General features: G+C 50.5%; 1 protein-coding gene across 3 annotated transcripts in view; it reads right to left on the bottom strand.

Annotated features, from left to right (window-relative positions):
- LOC141065413 (uncharacterized) overlaps window positions 1-21,080 on the bottom strand; it is a 142,759-nt gene that overhangs the window by 113,808 nt on the left and 7,871 nt on the right. For 2 of the 3 annotated variants that reach the window (XM_073557885.1, XM_073557887.1), the window contains exons 2-3: window positions 11,773-11,875; window positions 9,338-9,490 (exon numbers count right to left, since the gene is read on the bottom strand). In XM_073557885.1, coding sequence (XP_073413986.1) covers window positions 9,338-9,490; window positions 11,773-11,875 — 256 coding nt within the window. The remainder of the gene's footprint in view (window positions 1-9,337; window positions 9,491-11,772; window positions 11,876-21,080) is intronic. The other variant, XM_073557886.1, reaches the window with a different exon arrangement.

Here is a 21,080-nt window from a genome sequence, read left to right as displayed (position 1 = left end):
AGCGGCCTCAATTTATCCCCTGCTTGCGACCGGGGGGACAGGGGGGGGGGCGACTCCATGGCGCCACAAAAAAATGGCGCTACTTACTGGCGCGGGCTTCTCCGCACCGCTCTGCAGCCACTGGCATCTGACAGCTAAGGGCTCCAGCCCCGGATCTTCGCCACGGGAGCCCTCCCAGGCCCTCTCCTCACTGACGATCCTCTTGAGCGTCCCAGCTCAGGTATGAGGGGGCCGTGACAAAATAGAACGGTGCAGGTACCCTAGCTCCATCTAACCCCTTCAGGGGGTGAGGAGAGGGACCGTCCGCCGCCTTGCAGCACCGCAGTCTAAGCATTGGTGGAGCAGTGGGGGCCGCACGGACTAGTCTTGTGCCTCTGTACAGCCCATGGTTTCAATACCTAGGGGTGGTGAGGGCTAAGTCCGGCATTGTGTCCCACGTCGCGGGAGAGGATACGTGGAGGGACACTCGCACGTGCTCGCCCGTTGATGGGTTTGGGGAAATCGGACCCTTTCAATAGGGTCCGTCGCCCCTGTCTCATCTTCATGGGAAAAGAAAAAAGAAAAAAAAAAAAAACAGTCTGGAGCAAAACCAGATGTGTGTGTCTCCATGGACACTAAGCAAAAAACTGAGTTCAGCCAGCAATAGGGACGAGGGTGTATACGACGGAGGAGGAGCTAACCTCTTTTTTTCTTAGTGTCAGCCTCCTAGCGGCAGAAGCATACACCCACAGTATCTGTGTCCCCCAATGAGGCGAAGGAGAAAAGGAGGAGTCGGCCTGAGAACCACCTTATCCTTGTGGATAATCAGATACAGGGCTCGACAGGATAGAGACGCCAGCTCGGAGACCCGTCTAAGTGACATTATAGCCATGAGGAACACCACCATCCAGGAAAGGTATGCCAAAAAGACAGCTTGTAGTGGTTCAAACGGAGCTTCCTGCAGACCGCTTAGGACCAGGTTAAGGCGTCAGGCGCCCAGAGGGACCCTATAGGTGGGTATCAAGCGGGAGACCCCCTGCCTGAGGGTCTTTACCTGCAGATTGGAAGCAATCCTACGCTGGAACAGAGTGGATAAGGGCAAAATCTGCCTCCTGAGGGACCTTGGAGCTAAACCTGAGTCTAGGCCAGACTGGAGAAGAGCTAAAAATATTAGGATGGAGAATCTCAGTGGAGGATTACCACGGTCCCTACACCGTGAGAAGAAAAACTTCCCAGGAGTGGTGGTAAACACGTGCTGAGGCGAGCTCCCAGGCACTAACCATTGCAGCCACCACCTTCCGGCCGAACCTTTGCCGGGCCAGGATCCAAGATTCAGCGGCTAAGCCGCCAAACACAGAGCCTCTGGGTTCTGGTGGTAGATCAAGCCCTGGGAAAGTAGGTCTGGGCGCTCAGGCAGTCGCCAGGGGATGTCGACGAGTAGCTGCACTAAATCTGAGTACCCTGTCCGACGAGGCCAATCTGGGGCAATCAGTATTACTGGAACCCCCTATGCCTTGAATTTCCTGAGACCTTTGGAAGCAGAGGAAACAGGTACGAGAGGTGAAAACTTGATCCATGTAAGGACCAACGCGTCCACAGCGATAGCCTGTGGTTCCCGGGACCGAGTGACAACCCTGGGCACTTTAGCATTTAGCCAGGAGGTCATCAGATCCACTTCTGGGGTTCCCCAATGTTGGAAAATCTGTTGGAAAAAAACTCGGGATGGAGCAGCCATACCCCGGACACAAGACCCTGCTGGCTGAGAAAGATCGCCGCTCAGCTCTCCACGCCCAGAATGTGAACTGCAGAGATCACAGAGTGATTTCTCTCGGCCCAGCAAAGGATATGCTTTGCCTCGAGCATGGCCGTCCAGCTGTGGCTGCCCCCCCTGATGATTTATGTAAGCCCCTGCCATGGCATTGTCTGATAGAATTCGGACAGGGCGTCCTGCCAGGAAATGATGCAAAGCCAGCCAAATCGCCCGAATTTCTAAAAGGTTGATCGGGAGGAGTGATTCCCGAGGTGACCAACATCCTTGGGCTGTGTGGTGGCAAAATACTGCTCCCCATCCGTGGAGACTGGCGTCGGCTGTGAGCATCAACCAATGGTTCAGAGGAAAAGGCTTCCCCTGCAGAAGGGAGGGACTCATCGTCCACCATCTGGGAGCCTGTCTGACCGGAGCGGACAACCGGCACTGGTGGTCGAAGGAGAACGGGCTTCTTGTGCCAAGATGCCAAGAGGGCGTGCTGCAAGGGACGAAGATGGGGCTGGGCAAATGGAACAGCCTCTATTGCTGCCATCATTTTCCCTAAGACCTCCATGCCAAACCGGATGGTACGGGAGACCGGCTGGCGAAGTGCCCAGGCTCCCTGCCGGAGTGCTAGGGCTGTTATGAATGAGTCACCGAGGAGGAAAAAAACAAAAAGCAAGCTAAGCCCAGAAAACCGGAGAGGTTGGTAACTAGCGGATTGCAGACCCCTGATTCTATCCACAACAACTAGCAGTAGCCGTGGAGCGTGCCTACGGTGGTCCTAGACGCCTCGTCATGGCCGGAGAACTAAATAAGCCTAAAGAAAGAAAGGGAAAGTCTAAACTGCCCCAGAGCAGACCCCAAAGCAATAGACAGCCCCCAACATGTATTGTCGGTGTAACAAGATGAAAACACTGACACAGATAGAAAGATAGGCTGAGCAAATGATGGGGCCCTCACTAACTAGAAAGGACAGGAAAGAAAAGCTTTTGTCTGCAATCACGCAAAAAACCCTGCCAAAAAAAATGTCCAACACGTCTGATAGAAAAAGGCCCTGAAGTCGCTAGACTTCAAATCACTATATCAGCACTCAGGTATATTCTGAAGACAGAGGAAAAGAGATCAAATGATCAGAGACAAAATGACTCAGCCCAGTCCCAGCCAGGGCTGGCTGAACACAAAAACTAAGTAAACCAGACAAAACTCATATGAACAATAGCAGAGAAAATTTAGCTTTAGGAAGGCAGGAACCAAACTGGAAACCAGAAGCCACAGTCAGGAAAAATCACCAGCAAGAAACTAGGGAGTCAGCTGCCTTAAATCCAATCAGAAACTCCTGATGTCTAATCGCAGTCCTCTTCCTCAGGTGACCGATCTCTGCCATTTAGATCAGCTTCATTACCTCCCTTCACCAACAAAGGGAGTCCAGATAGAGAACTCACTACTCCTCTGTCAGCACAGCCAGCTCCATAACCCTCACCAGAAGCCAGAGGCAAACCCGAAAATGAGCTCACAACAGTACCCCCCACTTGAGGAGGGGTCACCGAACCCTCATCCACGCCACCGGGCCGATCAGGATGGGCCTGATGAAAAGCACGAACCAATCTATCGGCATGAATATCAGAGACCCAAGAATTGTCCTCCTGGCCATAACCCTTCCACTTGACCAAATACTGGAGTCTCCGTCTAGCCAGACGAGAATCCAGTATTTTCTCTACCTCATATTCCACATTACCTTCAACCAATGCAGGGTCAGGAGGTGCAGCCATAGGAACTACTGGCTCAACATATCTCTTCAACAGTGACTTATGAAACATGTTACGGATCTTAAACGTAACAGGAAGAGCCAATCGAAAAGGAACCGGATTAAGAATCTCCAAAATCTTGTAAGGTCCAATAAATCTTGGCTTGAACTTTGGAGAAGCCACCTTCATAGAGATATTCTTTGATGACAAGCAAACCATATCACCCACTTTAAACCGGGGACCAATGGTCCTATGCCGGTTAGACAAAATTCCTGACCTCACGAGATAAGGCGGGCCACCAAAAAGACCGACTCATCAAATCGCTGGTACCAAAAATACCTGGATGACCAGCCACTGCGGAGGAATGAACTTCAGACATCACTCTCTTCCTCCACTGGTCAGGAACATACAATTTTCACACAGGACAACGCTCAGGTTTGTCCTCCTGGAATTCTTCCAGGGCACGTCTCAAATCGGGCAAGATGGCAGAAAGAACTACCCCCTCACCTAGGATGGTAGTAGGCTTGGTCACAATAGGAGAATCAGCAAAGAAACTCCTAGAAAGGGCGTCTGCCTTAACATTCTTAGTGCCTGGAAGAAAGGAGACCACATAATCAAAACGCGTAAAAAACAAGGCCCACCTAGCCTGTCTAGGATTCAAGCGTTTGGCCGACTCAAGGTAAATCAAATTCTTGTGGTCAGTGAGGACCACAACTTGATGTCTAGCTCCCTCCAACCAATGTCTCCACTCCTCAAATGCCCATTTCATGGCTAACAATTCCCGCTTCCCCACATCATAGTTGCGTTCAGATGGGGAGAACTTTTGGGAAAAGAAGGCACAGGGATTCATTTTAGACGTCACTGGATCTTTTTGGGACAAAACAGCTCCTGCATCAATCTCTGAAGAGTCTACTTCCACCTGAAAAGGAAGTGAGACATCAGGTTGCCGCAAAACCGGAGCAGAAGTGAACCTCCGCTTTAGCTCCTGAAACGCCAAAACAGCCTCTGAAGACCAATTCAGCACATCAGCACCCTTCTTAGTTAAATCAGTCAGTGGTTTAGCAATACCAGAAAAATTAGCTATAAATTTACGATAAAAATTAGAAAAACCCAAAAACTTCTGGAGAGCCTTCAAAGAAGTGGGTTGAACCCAATCATAAATGGCCTGTACCTTGGCCGGGTCCATTTCAGTAGTTGACAGAGACAAAATAAATCCCAAAAATGAAATCCTCTGTACACCAAAAAGGCACTTCGATCCCTTAACATACAAGAAATTGTCCCTCAAAATCCGGAACACAGTCCGAACATGTTCTACATGAGAATCCCAATCCCTGGAAAAGATCAAAATATCATCCAGATAGATGATCAAAAACTTATCCACAAAGTCCCGGAAAATATCATTCATAAAGGATTGGAAGACAGAAGGGGCATTAGTGAGCCCAAAAGGCATCACCAGGTACTCAAAATGTCCCTCCGGAGTATTAAACGCCGTCTTCCATTCATCCCCATGCTTGATACTAATAAGATTATACGCCCCCCTGAGGTCAAGCTTGGTAAACCAGCAAGCACCTTTAACTCTGGAGAATAAATCAGAAATCAGGGATAACGGATACTGAAATTTAACCATAATTTTGTTGAGGGAATGATAGTCAATACAAGGCCTTAACGAACCATCTTTCTTGGCCACGAAAAAAAAAACCAGCACCTAAGGGCGAAGAGGATGGTCTAATATGACCCTTCTCCAACGACTCCTTAATATAAGATCGCATAGCCTCGTGTTCGGGTACTGATAAATTGAAAAGTCGACCGTTGGGAAATTTACACCCAGGTCTCAATTCAATTGCAAAGTCATAACTCCTATGAGGAGGCAAAGACGCAGACTTGCTCTCACTAAATACATCATAAAAATCAGCCAAATAGTCAGGAACATCATGCGACTGGGGAGAGGTGGAGAAAACAGGAGTGTCACCAAGAGCACACCGACAACCCCAACTCACCACAGACACAAATTTCCAATCCAAAACCGGATTATGGATTTGCAACCAGGGAAAACCCAGAACAATGGTATCATGTAAATTATGCAACACCAAAAATCTGCAATTTTCTTGGTGGTCTGGGGCGACCCGCATTATCACCTGGGTCCAAAACTGAGGTTTATTCTTCGCCAAAGGAGTAGCATCAATACCCCTCAAAGGAATAGGCGTCCGCAGAGGTGTCATAGGAAAACCACAACGTTTTGCAAAATCCAAATCCATTAGATTCAAGGCCGCTCCTGAATCCACAAAAGCCTTCACGGAAAATGTGGGTAAGGAGCAGATCGGAGTAATTGCCAAAAGAAACTTAGGTTGTACACCACCCACAGCAAATGTGTGAAAAACGTTTCTCTTGTTTAGGGCAGACAGAAATAACATGAGAGGCATCTCCACCGAAAAAACAAAGCTTATTACGCCTTCTAAACTCCTGACGTTGCGCCCTAGACAAAACTCCATCACATTGCATAGGTTCAGACATTTGTTCAAAATGTGGCAGCGCCTCCCGTGTAGTCTTGCGTTCACGTAAACGCCGATCAACTTGAATGGCTAATGACAAAGAATCGTCAAGACCAGAGGGAACAGGAAATCCCACCATAGTATCTTTTAAAGTCTCAGACAAACCCTTCCGAAAGAGAGCTGCCAATGCACTATCATTCCATGTAGTAAGGACCGCCCACTTTCGGAATTTGCGTCAGTGGGCGGGACTCCCGCCCGTCAGCCTAGGCAAACTAGGAGCCGGGGAAAAAAGTTCCAGGATCGGCCAGCAATGAAGAGGCAGCGTCGTGCTGCACGCGCCGGGGAACAGCCACTGGTGCTAATCTTGCAGCGGAATTTGCTCCGCACAGGAGCAGGACCTCCACAGGAGCCCTCCCAGCCCACTTGTGGGGGTTTTCCACAGTTTAGGCACATCAGGGGCTCTCCAAATGCGACATGACACCCGCAGACCACTCCATCAAACTCTGCATTCCAAAACGTCACTACTTATCTTGTGAGACCCGACGTGTGCCCATACAGTAGTTTTCTCCCACACATGAGGTATCAGCGTACTCAAGACAAATTGGACAACAACTTTTGGGGTCCAATTTCTCCTGGTACCCTTGGGAAAATTAAAAAAAAAAATAAATAAATCGGGACTAAAAGATCATGTTTGTGAAAAAATATGATTTTTTTTATTTTCACGCCAGGGCGTTATAAACTTCTGTGAAGCAGTTGGGAGTTCGAAGAGCTCACCACACATCTAGATAAGTTCCTTGGGGGGGGGGGGGGAGGGTCTAGTTTCCAAAATGGGGTCACTTGTGGGGTTTTTCCACTGTTCAGGCACACCAGGGGCTCTCCAAACGCTACATGGCGCCCGATCTCAATCCCAGCCAATTATGCGTCAAACGGCACTCCTTCCCTTCCGAGCGCTGACATGCACTCAAACAGTGGTTTACCGCCACATATGGGGTATTAGCATACTCAGGACAAATTGCACAATAACTTTTGTGGTCCTGTTTCCCTTGGGAAAATAAAAATTGGGAGTGAAAAGATCATTTTTGTGGAAAATAGGATTTTTTTAATTTTACGGCAGTGCGTTATAAACTTATGTGAAGCCCATGAGGGTTCAAAGTGCTCACCACACATCTAGATAAGTTCCCTGGGGGGTCTAGTTTCCAAAATGGTGTCATTTGAGGGGGGTTTCCACTTTTTAGGCACATCAGGGGCTCTCCAAACGCAACATGGCGTCCGATCTCAATTCCAGCCAATTATGCGTTGAAAAAGTCAAAATTAGAAAAAACACGGCACTCGATGAATGAGAGGAAGGTGCACAAGTAGGGTATCCAACCCACTAAAGATTATAGTGAAGACTTGGCACTCAAAAAACAGTTCCTTTATTGTACAAAGCATCCAGTTCAAAACTTCTTGAACGTATTCGGTCATACAATCGACCTTCAGAAAAGGGAATTCACAGTTGATTTAACTGAAAAGAGCTGTAATGGAAAATTCCATATATCATTCAAGAAACAGCTGGCCTGTGTGGCAATATTCAGTACTGAATGTCTTAGTCTAAAAGTATGGGGTAACAGGCGTCTGATAAGCAGCGGATAATGAAGGTGAGAACCTTATTTTAAGTGGAGGAACAGAGGATTTCGGAATTAGGACCAACAAGAGATCCTTGTTTACCTCTCCGCTCAGCAGATAATAGAAATATAGAAGAGTTTACCTCTCCGCTCAGCAGATAATAATAGAAATATAGAAGAGTTTACCTCTCCGCTCAGCAGATAATAGAAATATAGAAGAGTTTACCTCTCCACTCAGCAGATAATGATAGAAATATAGAAGAGTTTACCTCTCCACTCAGCAGATAATAATAGAAATATAGAAGAGTTTACCTCTCCACTCAGCAGATAATAATAGAAATATAGAAGAGTTTACCTCTCCGCTCAGCAGATAATAGAAATATAGAAGAGTTTACCTCTCCACTCAGCAGATAATAGAAATATAGAAGAGTTTACCTCTCCACTCAGCAGATAATAGAAATATAGAAGAGTTTACCTCTCCACTCAGCAGATAATAGAAATATAGAAGAGTTTACCTCTCCGCTCAGCAGATAATAGAAATATAGAAGAGTTTACCTCTCCGCTCAGCAGATAATAGAAATATAGAAGAGTTTACCTCTCCACTCAGCAGATAATAGAAATATAGAAGAGTTTACCTCTCCACTCAGCAGATAATAGAAATATAGAAGAGTTTACCTCTCCACTCAGCAGATAATAGAAATATAGAAGAGTTTACCTCTCCGCTCAGCAGATAATAGAAATATAGAAGAGTTTACCTCTCCGCTCAGCAGATAATAGAAATATAGAAGAGTTTACCTCTCCGCTCAGCAGATAATAGAAATATAGAAGAGTTTACCTCTCCACTCAACAGATAATAGAAATATAGAAGAGTTTACCTCTCCACTCAACAGATAATAGAAATATAGAAGAGTTTACCTCTCCACTCAGCAGATAATAGAAATATAGAAGAGTTTACCTCTCCACTCAGCAGATAATAGAAATATAGAAGAGTTTACCTCTCCACTCAGCAGATAATAGAAATATAGAAGAGTTTACCTCTCCACTCAACAGATAATAGAAATATAGAAGAGTTTACCTCTCCGCTCAGCAGATAATAGAAATATAGAAGAGTTTACCTCTCCACTCAGCAGATAATAGAAATATAGAAGAGTTTACCTCTCCACTCAACAGATAATAGAAATATAGAAGAGTTTACCTCTCCACTCAGCAGATAATAATAGAAATATAGAAGAGTTTACCTCTCCACTCAGCAGATAATAGAAATATAGAAGAGTTTACCTCTCCACTCAACAGATAATAGAAATATAGAAGAGTTTACCTCTCCACTCAGCAGATAATAGAAATATAGAAGAGTTTACCTCTCCGCTCAGCAGATAATAGAAATATAGAAGAGTTTACCTCTCCACTCAGCAGATAATAATAGAAATATAGAAGAGTTTACCTCTCCACTCAGCAGATAATAGAAATATAGAAGAGTTTACCTCTCCACTCAGCAGATAATAATAGAAATATAGAAGAGTTTACCTCTCCACTCCGCAGATAATAATAGAAATATAGAAGAGTTTACCTCTCCACTCAGCAGATAATAGAAATATAGAAGAGTTTACCTCTCCACTCAGCAGATAATAGAAATATAGAAGAGTTTACCTCTCCACTCAGCAGATAATAGAAATATAGAAGAGTTTACCTCTCCCCTCAGCAGATAATAGAAATATAGAAGAGTTTACCTCTCCACTCAGCAGATAATAATAGAAATATAGAAGAGTTTACCTCTCCGCTCAGCAGGGAGATGATCTCTGAGGTGAAGTCTATGATTCTTCTGGAAATGTTGCTCTCGTCTTCGTCCATGTCTGGTTCGTCACTCGGGGAGAAATCTGGGTGGTGTGAAGGGATCTGGGCCTTCGGGGTCTTTATGATAGGAGGCTGTAAATCATACAAGTAACTTGGCACTCAACTGAATTGTCCTTTTTAAGTGAAGTTTTTATTTATGTGCAGTCCTACAAAAAGATGTTTCGGCCTAAACTTGGCCTTCGTCAGTCCGACTGCTGTCTATATAGTATGAACAAACGTATGTCCACGAACAAAATAATTTTTTTGTAAGTTCCTGCTTCCAAATATGGTGTAGGCATATAGCAGGCATCCAGCTACCCTTAAGGTGTGCTGTGCTGGTAATTCAATAAGATGCAATATATTCCATAAGGAAATGAGGAGAGGTTCCCGCTGGATTGCTGAAGCAATTTGCCTGTGGAAGATGTCTGTACTGAGACCGGTAGCAAAAGGCCCGTATGGGGCATATAATAGTAGCTTGCAGGTGTGCAGGGCTGAACGCGGTATACCTACTTGTGCACCTTCTGGTAGTGCCACGCTATACTTGACACTGTAAATCAAACAAGGACATCACCGTCAGTCACATACAGTCCTGATCTCATTGCACAGTGACATTTACAGATTATTAATAGGTATTTTACACATGTCCATCAGGTGAGACTTTCCACCTGTTAGGACCAGGCTTGTGCTTTCCAACACCCTATGAAGAAATCTGAAGCCTCAGTTACTTATAACTCTTCTGAAACTCCTCGGCCTCACCGCCTGCCTAAGGTCTGTAATTTCCTGTCCCCTCCAGCTGCCTCCGGTCTGCAACTCCCCAACCCCTCTGCCTATATTTATAATGTACTATGTTCTAATTTGTATATATCCCCGGCCCCTCTGCCTGCCTCTGGTCTGTGACTCCCCGGCCCCTCTGCCTGCCTCTGGTCTGTGACTCCCCGGCCCCTCTGCCTGCCTCTGGTCTGTGACTCCCCGGCCCCTCTGCCTGCCTCTGGTCTGTGACTCCCCGGCCCCTCTGCCTGCCTCTGGTCTGTGACTCCCCGGCCCCTCTGCCTGCCTCTGGTCTGTGACTCCCCGGCCCCTCTGCCTGCCTCTGGTCTGTGACTCCCCGGCCCCTCTGCCTGCCTCTGGTCTGTGACTCCCCGGCCCCTCTGCCTGCCTCTGGTCTGTAACTCCCCGGCCCCTCTGCCTGCCTCTGGTCTGTGACTCCCCGGCCCCTCTGCCTGCCTCTGGTCTGTGACTCCCCGGCCCCTCTGCCTGCCTCTGGTCTGTGACTCCCCGGCCCCTCTGCCTGCCTCTGGTCTGTGACTCCCCGGCCCCTCTGCCTGCCTCTGGTCTGTGACTCCCCGGCCCCTCTGCCTGCCTCTGGTCTGTGACTCCCCGGCCCCTCTGCCTGCCTCTGGTCTGTGACTCCCCGGCCCCTCTGCCTGCCTCTGGTCTGTGACTCCCCGGCCCCTCTGCCTGTCTCTGGTCTGTGACTCCCCGGTCCCTCTGCCTGCCTCTGGTCTGTGACTCCCCGGCTCCTCTGCCTGCCTCTGGTCTGTGACTCCCCGGTCCCTCTGCCTGCCTCTGGTCTGTGACTCCCCGGTCCCTCTGCCTGCCTCTGGTCTGTGACTCCCCGGTCCCTCTGCCTGCCTCTGGTCACCATTTTGAGATGCGCTCTTCATAGTCCTTTGCTAGACCTGGAGCTAATGCAGCAAGCTAGCAGACAGCCGCGAGCCACATGTGGATCCAGTGCTACAGGTTGGGGATCCCTGCTCTGGAGGGGTAAAACTAGGAAAGTCACTGGTGGGGAAGGGTCTGGGTGTAATATGTGGGTCCATATGCTCTAGGGGGTATAACTAGGACGGTCACTGGTGGAGAAGGGTCTGGGTGTAATAATATGTGGCCCCATATGCTCTAGGGGGTATAACTAGGAGAGTCACTGGTGGAGAAGGGTCTGGGTGTAATAATATGTGGCCCCATATGCTCTAGGGGGTATAACTAGGAGAGTCACTGGTAAAGGGTCTGGGTGTAATAATATGTGGCCCCATATGCTCTAGGGGGTATAATTAGGAGAGTCACTGTTGGGGAAGGGTCTGGGTGTAATATGTGGTCCAATATGCTCTAGGGGGTATAACTAGGTGGGTCACTGGTGGAGAAGGGTCTGGGTGTAATAATATGTGACCCCATATGCTCTAGGGCAGTGGTCCCCAACCTTTTTTGCACCAGGGACCGGCTTCAAGCAAGATCATTCTTCCATGGCCCGGCAGGGCGGGGATGGAGGTGTGACAGGGGTGGGGCTTTGGTCATAAGGGGGCGGGGCTATGGACGCGGATGTAGTATAGCAGTGCATACTTATCATTTAATTATAACATTTATAATGTGACTCAACTCACCATAGGTTTTGAATGAGTGGGAGCACCTGGCTTGTTTCTCTGTTTCAGTGGGAGCACTGGGCTACTTCTACTGATGACCATCACTGCTAATGATGATTGGAACCTACAAGGAAATGGAGCATTGAGCACTTAAGAAAGATTGTACTGGAGTTCTGTACATGCTGATTATTTTCTAATCATCAGAAAATGTATGTGTGGTTCCCCCCCGTCCTGTCCAGCTCTGTGTGGCACCCCCTGTTGTATGCATGGCTCCCCTGTCCCATCCTTGTATACATGGCTCTGCTCCCACTCTCCCATCCTGTATACATGGCTCTGCTCCCACTCTCCCTCCCCTGTATATATGGCTCCGCTCCCACTCTCCCTCCCTTGAATATATGGCTCCGCTCCCACTCTCCCTCCCTTGTATATATGGCTCCGCTCCCACTCTCCCTCCCTTGTATATATGGCTCCGCTCCCACTCTCCCTCCCTTGTATATATGGCTCCGCTCCCACTCTCCCTCCCTTGTATATATGGCTCCGCTCCCACTCTCCCTCCCTTGTATATATGGCTCCGCTCCCACTCTCCCTCCCTTGAATATATGGCTCAGCTCCCACTCTCCCTCCCTTGTATATATGGCTCCGCTCCCACTCTCCCTCCCTTGTATATATGGCTCTGCTCCCACTCTCCCTCCCTTGTATATATGGCTCCGCTCCCACTCTCCCTCCCTTGTATATATGGCTCCGCTCCCACTCTCCCTCCCTTGTATATATGGCTCCGCTCCCACTCTCCCTCCCTTGTATATATGGCTCCGCTCCCACTCTCCCTCCCTTGTATATATGGCTCCGCTCCCACTCTCCCTCCCTTGTATATTTGGCTCCGCAACCACTCTCCCTCCCTTGTATATATGGCTCCGCAACCACTCTCCCTCCCTTGTATATATGGCTCCGCAACCACTCTCCCTTCCTTGTATATATGGCTCCGCTCCCACTCTCCCTCCCCTGTATATATGGCTCCGCTCCCACTCTCCCTCCCTTGTATATATGGCTCCGCTCCCACTCTCCCTCCCCTGTATATATGGCTCCGCTCCCACTCTCCCTCCCCTGTATATATGGCTCCGCTCCCACTCTCCCTCCCCTGTATATATGGCTCCGCTCCCACTCTCCCTCCCCTGTATATATGGCTCCGCTCCCACTCTCCCTGCCTTATATATGGCTCCGCTCCCACTCTCCCTCCCTTGTATATATGGCTCCGCTCCCACTCTCCCTCCCCTGTATATATGGCTCCGCTCCCACTCTCCCTCCCTTGTATATATGGCTCCGCTCCCACTCTCCCTCCCCTGTATATGTGGCTCCGCTCCCACTCTCCCTCCCCTGTACATATGGCTCCGCTCCCACTCTCCCTCCCTTGTATATATGGCTCTGCTCCCACTCTCCCTCCCCTGTATATATGGCTCCGCTCCCACTCTCCCTCCCTTGTATATATGGCTCTGCTCCCAATCTCCCTCCCCTGTATATATGGCTCCGCTCCCACTCTCCCTCCCCTGTATATATGGCTCCGCTCCCACTCTCCCTCCCTTGTATATATGGCTCCGCTCCCACTCTCCCTCCCCTGTATATATGGCTCCGCTCCCACTCTCCCTCCCTTATATATGGCTCCGCTTCCACTCTCTCTCCCTTATATATGGCTCCGCTCCCACTCTCCCTCCCTTGTATATATGGCTCCGCTCCCACTCTCCCTCCCTTGTATATATGGCTCCGCTTCCACTCTCTCTCCCTTATATATGGCTCCGCTTCCACTCTCCCTCCCTTGTATATATGGCTCCGCTCGGCTCCCCCATCCTCCCCCATCATACTTGCCCTCACATCGCTGACCTTCCTTCCCGTCGCTGAACTTCTCTCCCTGCATCACGCGGCGCTTCAGCTTCTTCCTGTGCGGAGCGGTCACGTGCTACCGCTCATTAAGGTCAATGAATATGGACGCCACGCCTATGGGAGATGAGTGGCGTCCATATTCATGACCTTAAATGAGCGGTACACTTGACAGCTCAGCGCTAGATGAAGCCGCCGCGCCGACAGGGACAGCTAGGTGAGTATCAGCTGCTGCACCGCCGCCGGCTCCCCTTGTGTCCGCGGACCGGCAAGGGCACTGCAACGGCCCGGTGCTGGGCCGCGGACCGGTGGCTGGGGACCCCTGCTCTAGGGGGTGTAACTAGGAGGGTCACTGTTGGGGAAGGGTCTGGGTGTAATAATATGTGACCCAATATGCTCTAGGGGGTGTAACTAGGAGGGTCACTGGTGGAGAACAGTCTGGGTATAATAATAATAATGTGACCCCATATGCTCTAGGGGGTATAACTAGGAGGGTCACTGGTGGAGAAGGGTCTGGGTGTAATATTATGTGACCCCATATGCTCTAGGGGGTATAACTAGGAGGGTCACTGATGTGATGGGGAAGGGTCTGGGTGTAATATTATGTGACCCCATATGCTCTAGGGGGTATAACTAGGAGGGTCACTGATGTGATGGGGAAGGGTCTGGGTGTAATAATATGTGGCCCCATATGCTCTAGGGGGTATAACTAGGAGGGTCACTGGTTGGGAAGGGTCTGGGTGTAACAATATGTGGCCCCATATGCTCTAGGGAGTTTAACGAGGAGGGTCACTGGTGGGCAAGGGTTTGGGTGTAATAATATGTGGCCCCATATGCTTTAGGGGGTATAACTAGGAGTCACTGTTGGGGGCAGGGTCTGGGTGTAATATGTGGCCCCCTATGCTCTAGGGTGTATAACTAGGAGGGTCACTGGTGGAGAAGGGTCTGGGTGTAATAATATGTGGCCCCATATGCTCTAGGGAGTATAACTAGGAGAGTCACTGGTGGGGGAAGGGTCTGGGTGTAATATGTGGCCCCCTATGCTCTAGGGGGTATAACTAGGAGGGTCACTGGTGGGGAAGAGTCTGGGTGTAATAATATGTGGCCCCATATGCTCTAGGGAGTATAACAAAGAGGGTCACTGGTGGGGAAGGGTCTGGGTGTAACATGTGGCCCCATATGCTTTAGGGGGTATAACTAGGAGATGTGATGTACAATATCTGCAAGATATGTTTTCTGTTGCAATGTGCTAACAAATCCTCCATCCTAGGACATTGTAAACTGTTAGTAGTAGGAATTCCTTCCCCCCAGGTTTTACCAACCCTGCCACTTCCTCTGGAAGAGCAGGAATGTTAATTAGCTAGACCATCTTCCTCACACCATTTGGCTTCTCTCAGCTGAAAGAAAAGTGCGGGAACTAAACTTCTTTGTTTGAAACGAATAAAACTATGAGAGACTATACCATAAGAACCAAATACCCTAGAGATATGAAAATCATATTTTTGTAACCTGAGCGGTCCCAGCTTCGAGACCGCGTAAGTTTCGAAGTTCTACCCTGTCCAGAACATGAGATAGGATTTGCGCCCAAATGGACGGTCATATCGCATAGATGTTTGATGTTTTCTTGATGGGCTCATTACGCTGGGAAACATGATACCACTGATGAGTCCATACCAGCTTCTCCCATAAAGTTATAGCTAATCTAAGTTTTGTAGCCAAAACATAACTTGGATAAGAGAGGTGGGATCAACCCAGAATGCACCTCTCTGTGATGTCACATAGGAAAGTCTATAAGGCATTTCCTGGGCAAACCAGCTCAGAACAGCTGCAGAGTCGGTGCTGACAAGAACTCAGATGAGCGGAGAAGTGCAGCTCCGCCTCCACCCACCTTAGCCGCATGGTCTGCCTAAGGAACAATATGGAACTGTGAGTGTAATCTCTTTGTCTTCTCCACTTTTATTTTATACCTGTACTGTACATATTTTATGTCTCAATTTTATAGCAACTTTTATCTGTAATCACTGTCCTCTTTCGGAAAATAAATGAAATTATTTAGATCTGTCTCTATGCTCTAAGACTCGAACTATATGCCTTTGATAGATAATCGCTACTAATTCAAGGGGTTTGCCACGGACCCTCTTAATTTAACACTGTGAATTAAGTAACCGTGACTGGTGGCAGCGCGTTGTGTACGGCTATTACGGCTTGCTGGCAGTCTAGAAGGGTCTTATATTGCTGAGTAAGGGGCTTCAGCCACAGCATTGATAATTCCCTTACTGCAGAAGCCTAATTGCCGGTTCACAACAGGCAGCCCGTCCGGCGACCAATTATCCTAGGTGCAGTTCCCTGACTGACCTGAGGGTAAGGGGGGCGCCGGAGAGCTGCGAGTTCCAAAGTGGAACTGAGAAAGTGGGATATACATAAATCCCCGCAGTACTTGGAAGATTGATAGCAGTGGTGGGGCATCCAAATTAAACTCCCCCTGCGGCAAATTGTAGAGCGAGATTAGCTTGCTGGATATTTTTGTCACATGGTGCCGGTGGTGGGATAACTAAGATAAGCCCCAACGGTGCCTGTGATAGCCGTGTGCCGGCATTGTGTCTCGTCCCTCCGTCCGCTGATACACCCGGGTCAGTGGTGGGATTGTGACATAGTGGTGACACAGGGTCCGCTGTCCGTCGCATTTTGGTGGCAGCGGGACCCCCGTTAGTGTCGCCCGTAAGTAGACGAACAGCGGTGGGCTGTTCGTCACATATTGGTGGCAGAGCGGTGGGATAATCCTAGAGCATTAGTGATTTGGTTTGAGCAATCATTCCTCTCACTAAAAACCTGCACGGTTCCTGCGGGAATCCTGCATCATAGGTTTTGGAGAACAGACTCAGTGGTTACTAGTCCTGAGACATTAGTGTGTACTTGCAAGTATCCCCCTCCCGTTTCTTCGTTTTTCTTTTTCTATCTTTTATTTGGCAACCATGGCGGCAAAAGGAGAACCTTGGTACAACCGGCAGACAAAGGAAGTTCTTGCTGGGTTATGCACGTACCAAGGCCTTGACGCCACGAACAAAAACAGAGCTCAAATGATCGCGGCTCTAGTGCAGCTGGACAACGACCAGAATCCAGCGAGCGCAGAAGTTGGCCCAAGTGGCAATGGGGCTGCAGCAGAGGCTCCACTCCTGAGCGCTGGCCCCACATTCAACCAGGACGGGGTGGACCCCTATCTGCAAATGGCCTTGGACGCGCTCCCCGCCGAAGACAGTGATGGGCGGGTGAGGCTGATCCAGCAATATCGGCAGGAGGCCCAAGCTGAGCGTCAAGCCCAGGCTGAGAGAGCTGAGCGCCGAGCGGAGGCTGAGAGAGCAGAGCAGCGAGCCGAGAGGGAGGCGCAGAGGGCCCATGAACTGGAGGTACTCCAGCGGGGTGGGAATGCCCCCACAGCCCGAAGCAGTGAGCCCAGCAGCGTCCAGACTCCTAAACCCCGGCCAGAGCATTTTCCCGTGATGGAAAAGGATGGGGACTTGGACACATTTCTGCGAGCCTTTGAGAAAGCCTGCAGACAGTACCAGCTGCCTAGAGACCAATGGGCAAGGTACTTGACCCCAGGGCTAAAAGGCAAAGCCCTGGAGGCATTTGCTTCTCTTCCGCCAGAAGCCGATGACGACTATGACGCCATAAAGCAGGCGCTGATCGCCAAATACCGGCTGACACCTGAGGTATACCGAAAGAAGTTCCGGCACCTCCAACGTGGCCCACATGATAGCTACAGTGATGTGGTGCAAGGACTCAGGACCCACTTTGACCAGTGGATCCATGGACTGTCCGTTGAAACCTTTGAGCAGCTACGGGACCTGATGATCAAAGACCAGTTCCTGCATCTCTGCCCAACTGAGGTCCGACAGTTCATCCTGGACCGCGAACCAACGAACGCGGACAAAGCGGCGCAGATCGCCGACAACCACGAGGCCAACCGGAAGCCCGAGACGCGGAGGCCAGTCGCCACCAGCTGGAAAGGGGGTAAGCCAGCAACCAACCCCAATGCCCCAGCAAGCCGTCCCTCCGGAGGCCCTGTCCCTGTTGCCAAAAACAGGCCGGCTACTGACAGTCGCCTGTGTCACCACTGCAAGCGGCCTGGTCACTTCTCTTACACCTGTCCGGATAGGCCGAAGAACCCCCCAGCCAAGGCCCCCGGGCCCAACGCCTCTGTTCTTTTGGTGGGAGGTGTGGTTGGGAGGGCTGACGACAACGTTCAACCTGTTCAGGTGGGGGCCCGTCTTGCTACAGGCCTCAAGGACACCGGGGCTGAACGAACCCTCATCCGTCCTGGACTGGCGGCCCCTGAAGAGTTTGTTGAGGGGAAAACCCTGACTGTCACCGGGATTGGAGGCACCCGTTGTCCCTTGCCAGTGGCACGAGTTTTTCTTGACTGGGGTGCCGGGAGCGGGTTGAGGGAGGTGGGAGTGTCTGAAAACCTGCCCACTGATGTTTTATTGGGGACTGACTTGGGGCGGATGGTTGCATACTATGTCCCTGACACCCTTCCCCAAACTGATAATAAGGGTAACGTTAACCCTGATGATGATGTTGATGATGGGAAACTGAATGTGTTACCTGCTAATGCCTTGATGAGTAATGATGCAACTAACAACCATTCTTTCCCAAGGTATGATGCTGATGCTGATGTGAATGTACCAAAGCAAACTGATAACCATTCTTTTCCTAGGAATGATGATGTTGATGTATCTGTGCCGACTGAACCCGTTAACCCTTTCTTTGAAGCGGTAGATGTGTCCACAGGTACCGAAGTGCTCAGCCCCGTCACTCTGCGGAGTGAGACGGCTGAGGAACCCCTGGCAGGAGTAAGCAACGGTGCTCAAGGAAATGGGGAGGTGCATGGGGACCATGAGGAAGGTAATGCCATGCAGCTGACCAGTGCCACCGAGGAAGGTAACTGGCCCATAAGTAGCACTGCTCCTGAAGTGTTGGGGGTGGAAGGGGAGGTAGAGCCCAGGGCAGCACCAGCTGGTGGGTCTGAAGAAATCCCCAGGGAGACAGCATACATAGCAGCTGTCACACGCAGTCAGAGTGCCCAGATCGCAGGTAACGCACTGTCTTCTGGACCCTCTGCTGCTACAGGAGAGACTGAACCAGAGGTGAACCCAGAGCCGGTTCCAGAGGGTCCCAGTAAAGAGGGGACCCTGACGTCACTTCTGGCAGCCTCCAGCATGGAGTTCCAGGCTGCTCTGCACTCAGATGCCAGCCTGGAGAAATTGAGAGGTCTCGCCGAGACGCCCACCTCCAAGTCTGATAAGGAGAGGGTGTTCTGGGAACGAGGAAGGTTGTACCGGGAGACAGTACCCGGAGATCCTAAAAAGGAGTGGTTGAGGGAAAGACAGCTGGTCGTCCCCTATCAGTTCAGAACTGAGTTGTTGCGGATTGCCCATGAGATTCCACTCGCTGGACACTTGGGGATCAGCAAAACAAAGGCACGGCTGTCTCAACACTTCTATTGGCCCAAGATGGGGACAGATGTAACACACTACTGCCGCTCCTGTGCCACCTGTCAAAAAGTGGGTAAGGCGGGGCCTGCTCTTAAGGCTCCCCTTATTCCTTTGCCGGTGATAGAGGAGCCTTTCCAGAGAATCGCGGTGGACATTGTAGGACCGCTGTCCGTCCCCAGCAGCTCCGGAAAGCGATACATTCTCACCGTGGTAGACTACGCTACCCGGTACCCAGAGGCAGTAGCTCTGTCTTCAACCAGGGCAGATAAGGTGGCTGACGCACTGGTGACCATCTTTTCAAGAGTAGGATTTCCCAGGGAGATGCTTACCGATCAAGGGCCCCAATTCATGTCTCGCCTAATGGAGGCTCTCTGTGAGAAAATGCAGGTGACGCAGCTGGTATCGAGTCCGTATCACCCACAGACTAACGGTTTGTGTGAACGTTTCAACGGTACCCTCAAACAGATGCTCCGCATACTGGTTGAGACCCAAGGGCGCGACTGGGAGCGGTACCTCCCACACCTGCTGTTCGCTTACAGAGAAGTTCCGCAGGCCTCGACCGGGTTCTCCCCCTTCGAGCTCCTGTATGGTAGGCGAGTCCGTGGACCCCTTGGGTTGATAAGAGAATCCTGGGAAGATGAGCCAAACCCCACAGAAGTGTCCATCGTGGATTATGTCATGCGCTTCCGTGACAAGATGCAGACCTTGACGCAGTTGGTGCATGACAACATGACGCAGGCTCAGGCTGACCAGAAGCACTGGTATGACCAGAACGCCCGGGAGCGGACCTACCAGGTGGGTCAAAAGGTGTGGGCGCTGGTCCCTGTACCAATGGATAAGCTTCAGGCAGCATGGGAAGGCCCGTACGTCGTCCACCAACAGCTCAACCCGGTCACCTACGTGGTCACGCTTGACCATGCTCGAGGTAGGCGCAAGGCCTTTCACGTCAACATGCTGAAGGCGCACTACGAACGTGAAGCTTGCATCCTACCTGTCTGCAATCTGCCAGAGGATGGGGAGGAAGATTCCCTCCTGGACATGCTGGCCCAGGCCAAGGCCAATGGGTCCATTGAGGACATGGAGATAAGTGGTTCGCTCACCGTGTCCCAGCGGTTGCAGTTGATGGCCACCCTGGAACTCTTCCGGCCCGTGTTCACCAACCGTCCTGGGAGGACGGAGTTAGCGGTTCATGAGGTGGACACCGGGAATCATGCCCCATTACGGCGAACACCTTATCGGATCTCTGAAACGGTGCAACAAGTCATGCGCCAAGAGATCGATGAGATGTTAAGGCTGGGGGTGATTCGACGGTCACAAAGCGCGTGGGCTTCACCTGTAGTCCTCGTGCCTAAAAAGGATCGAACCACCCGGTTCTGCGTGGACTACAGGGGGCTCAACGCCATCACAACCTCTGATGCCCACCCAATGCCGCGCATCGAGGATCTGCTCGAGCGGTTGACAAACGCCAACTACCTATCCATCATGGATTTGAGTCGGGGATACTGGCAGATTCCCCTGAGCCCTGAGGCGCAGGAGAAATCCGCCTTTATCACCCCCTTTGGACTGTACGAGTCCACGGTCATGCCCTTCGGCATGAAGAATGCCCCTGCCACTTTCCAGCGGATGGTCAACCACCTGCTTCGGGGACTGGAGGAGTACGCCGTGGCGTACTTAGACGATATTGCTGTCTTCAGTTCCACCTGGGAGGAACACCTTCAGCACCTCCAGGAGGTGCTCAAGCGTCTTCACCAGGCAGGCCTGACCATCAAGCCGGGGAAGTGCCAGATAGGCATGCGCAAGGTCCACTACCTGGGGCACCGGGTAGGCGGGGGTTCCATGAGTCCGGAGCCAGGAAAAGTGGACGCAATCGTGTCCTGGCCCACCCCCAGGACCAAGAAACAGGTGAAGTCCTTCTTGGGCACTGCAGGGTACTATAGGCGGTTCGTACAGGACTATAGCGCCCTT

The sequence above is a fragment of the Dendrobates tinctorius genome, unplaced genomic scaffold, assembly GCF_039654945.1.
Source record: "Dendrobates tinctorius isolate UK_male_01 unplaced genomic scaffold, ASM3965494v1 ptg000251l, whole genome shotgun sequence".
Taxonomy (NCBI): Eukaryota; Metazoa; Chordata; class Amphibia; order Anura; family Dendrobatidae; genus Dendrobates; species Dendrobates tinctorius.
This window is presented reverse-complemented; position numbering and strand designations above follow the sequence as displayed.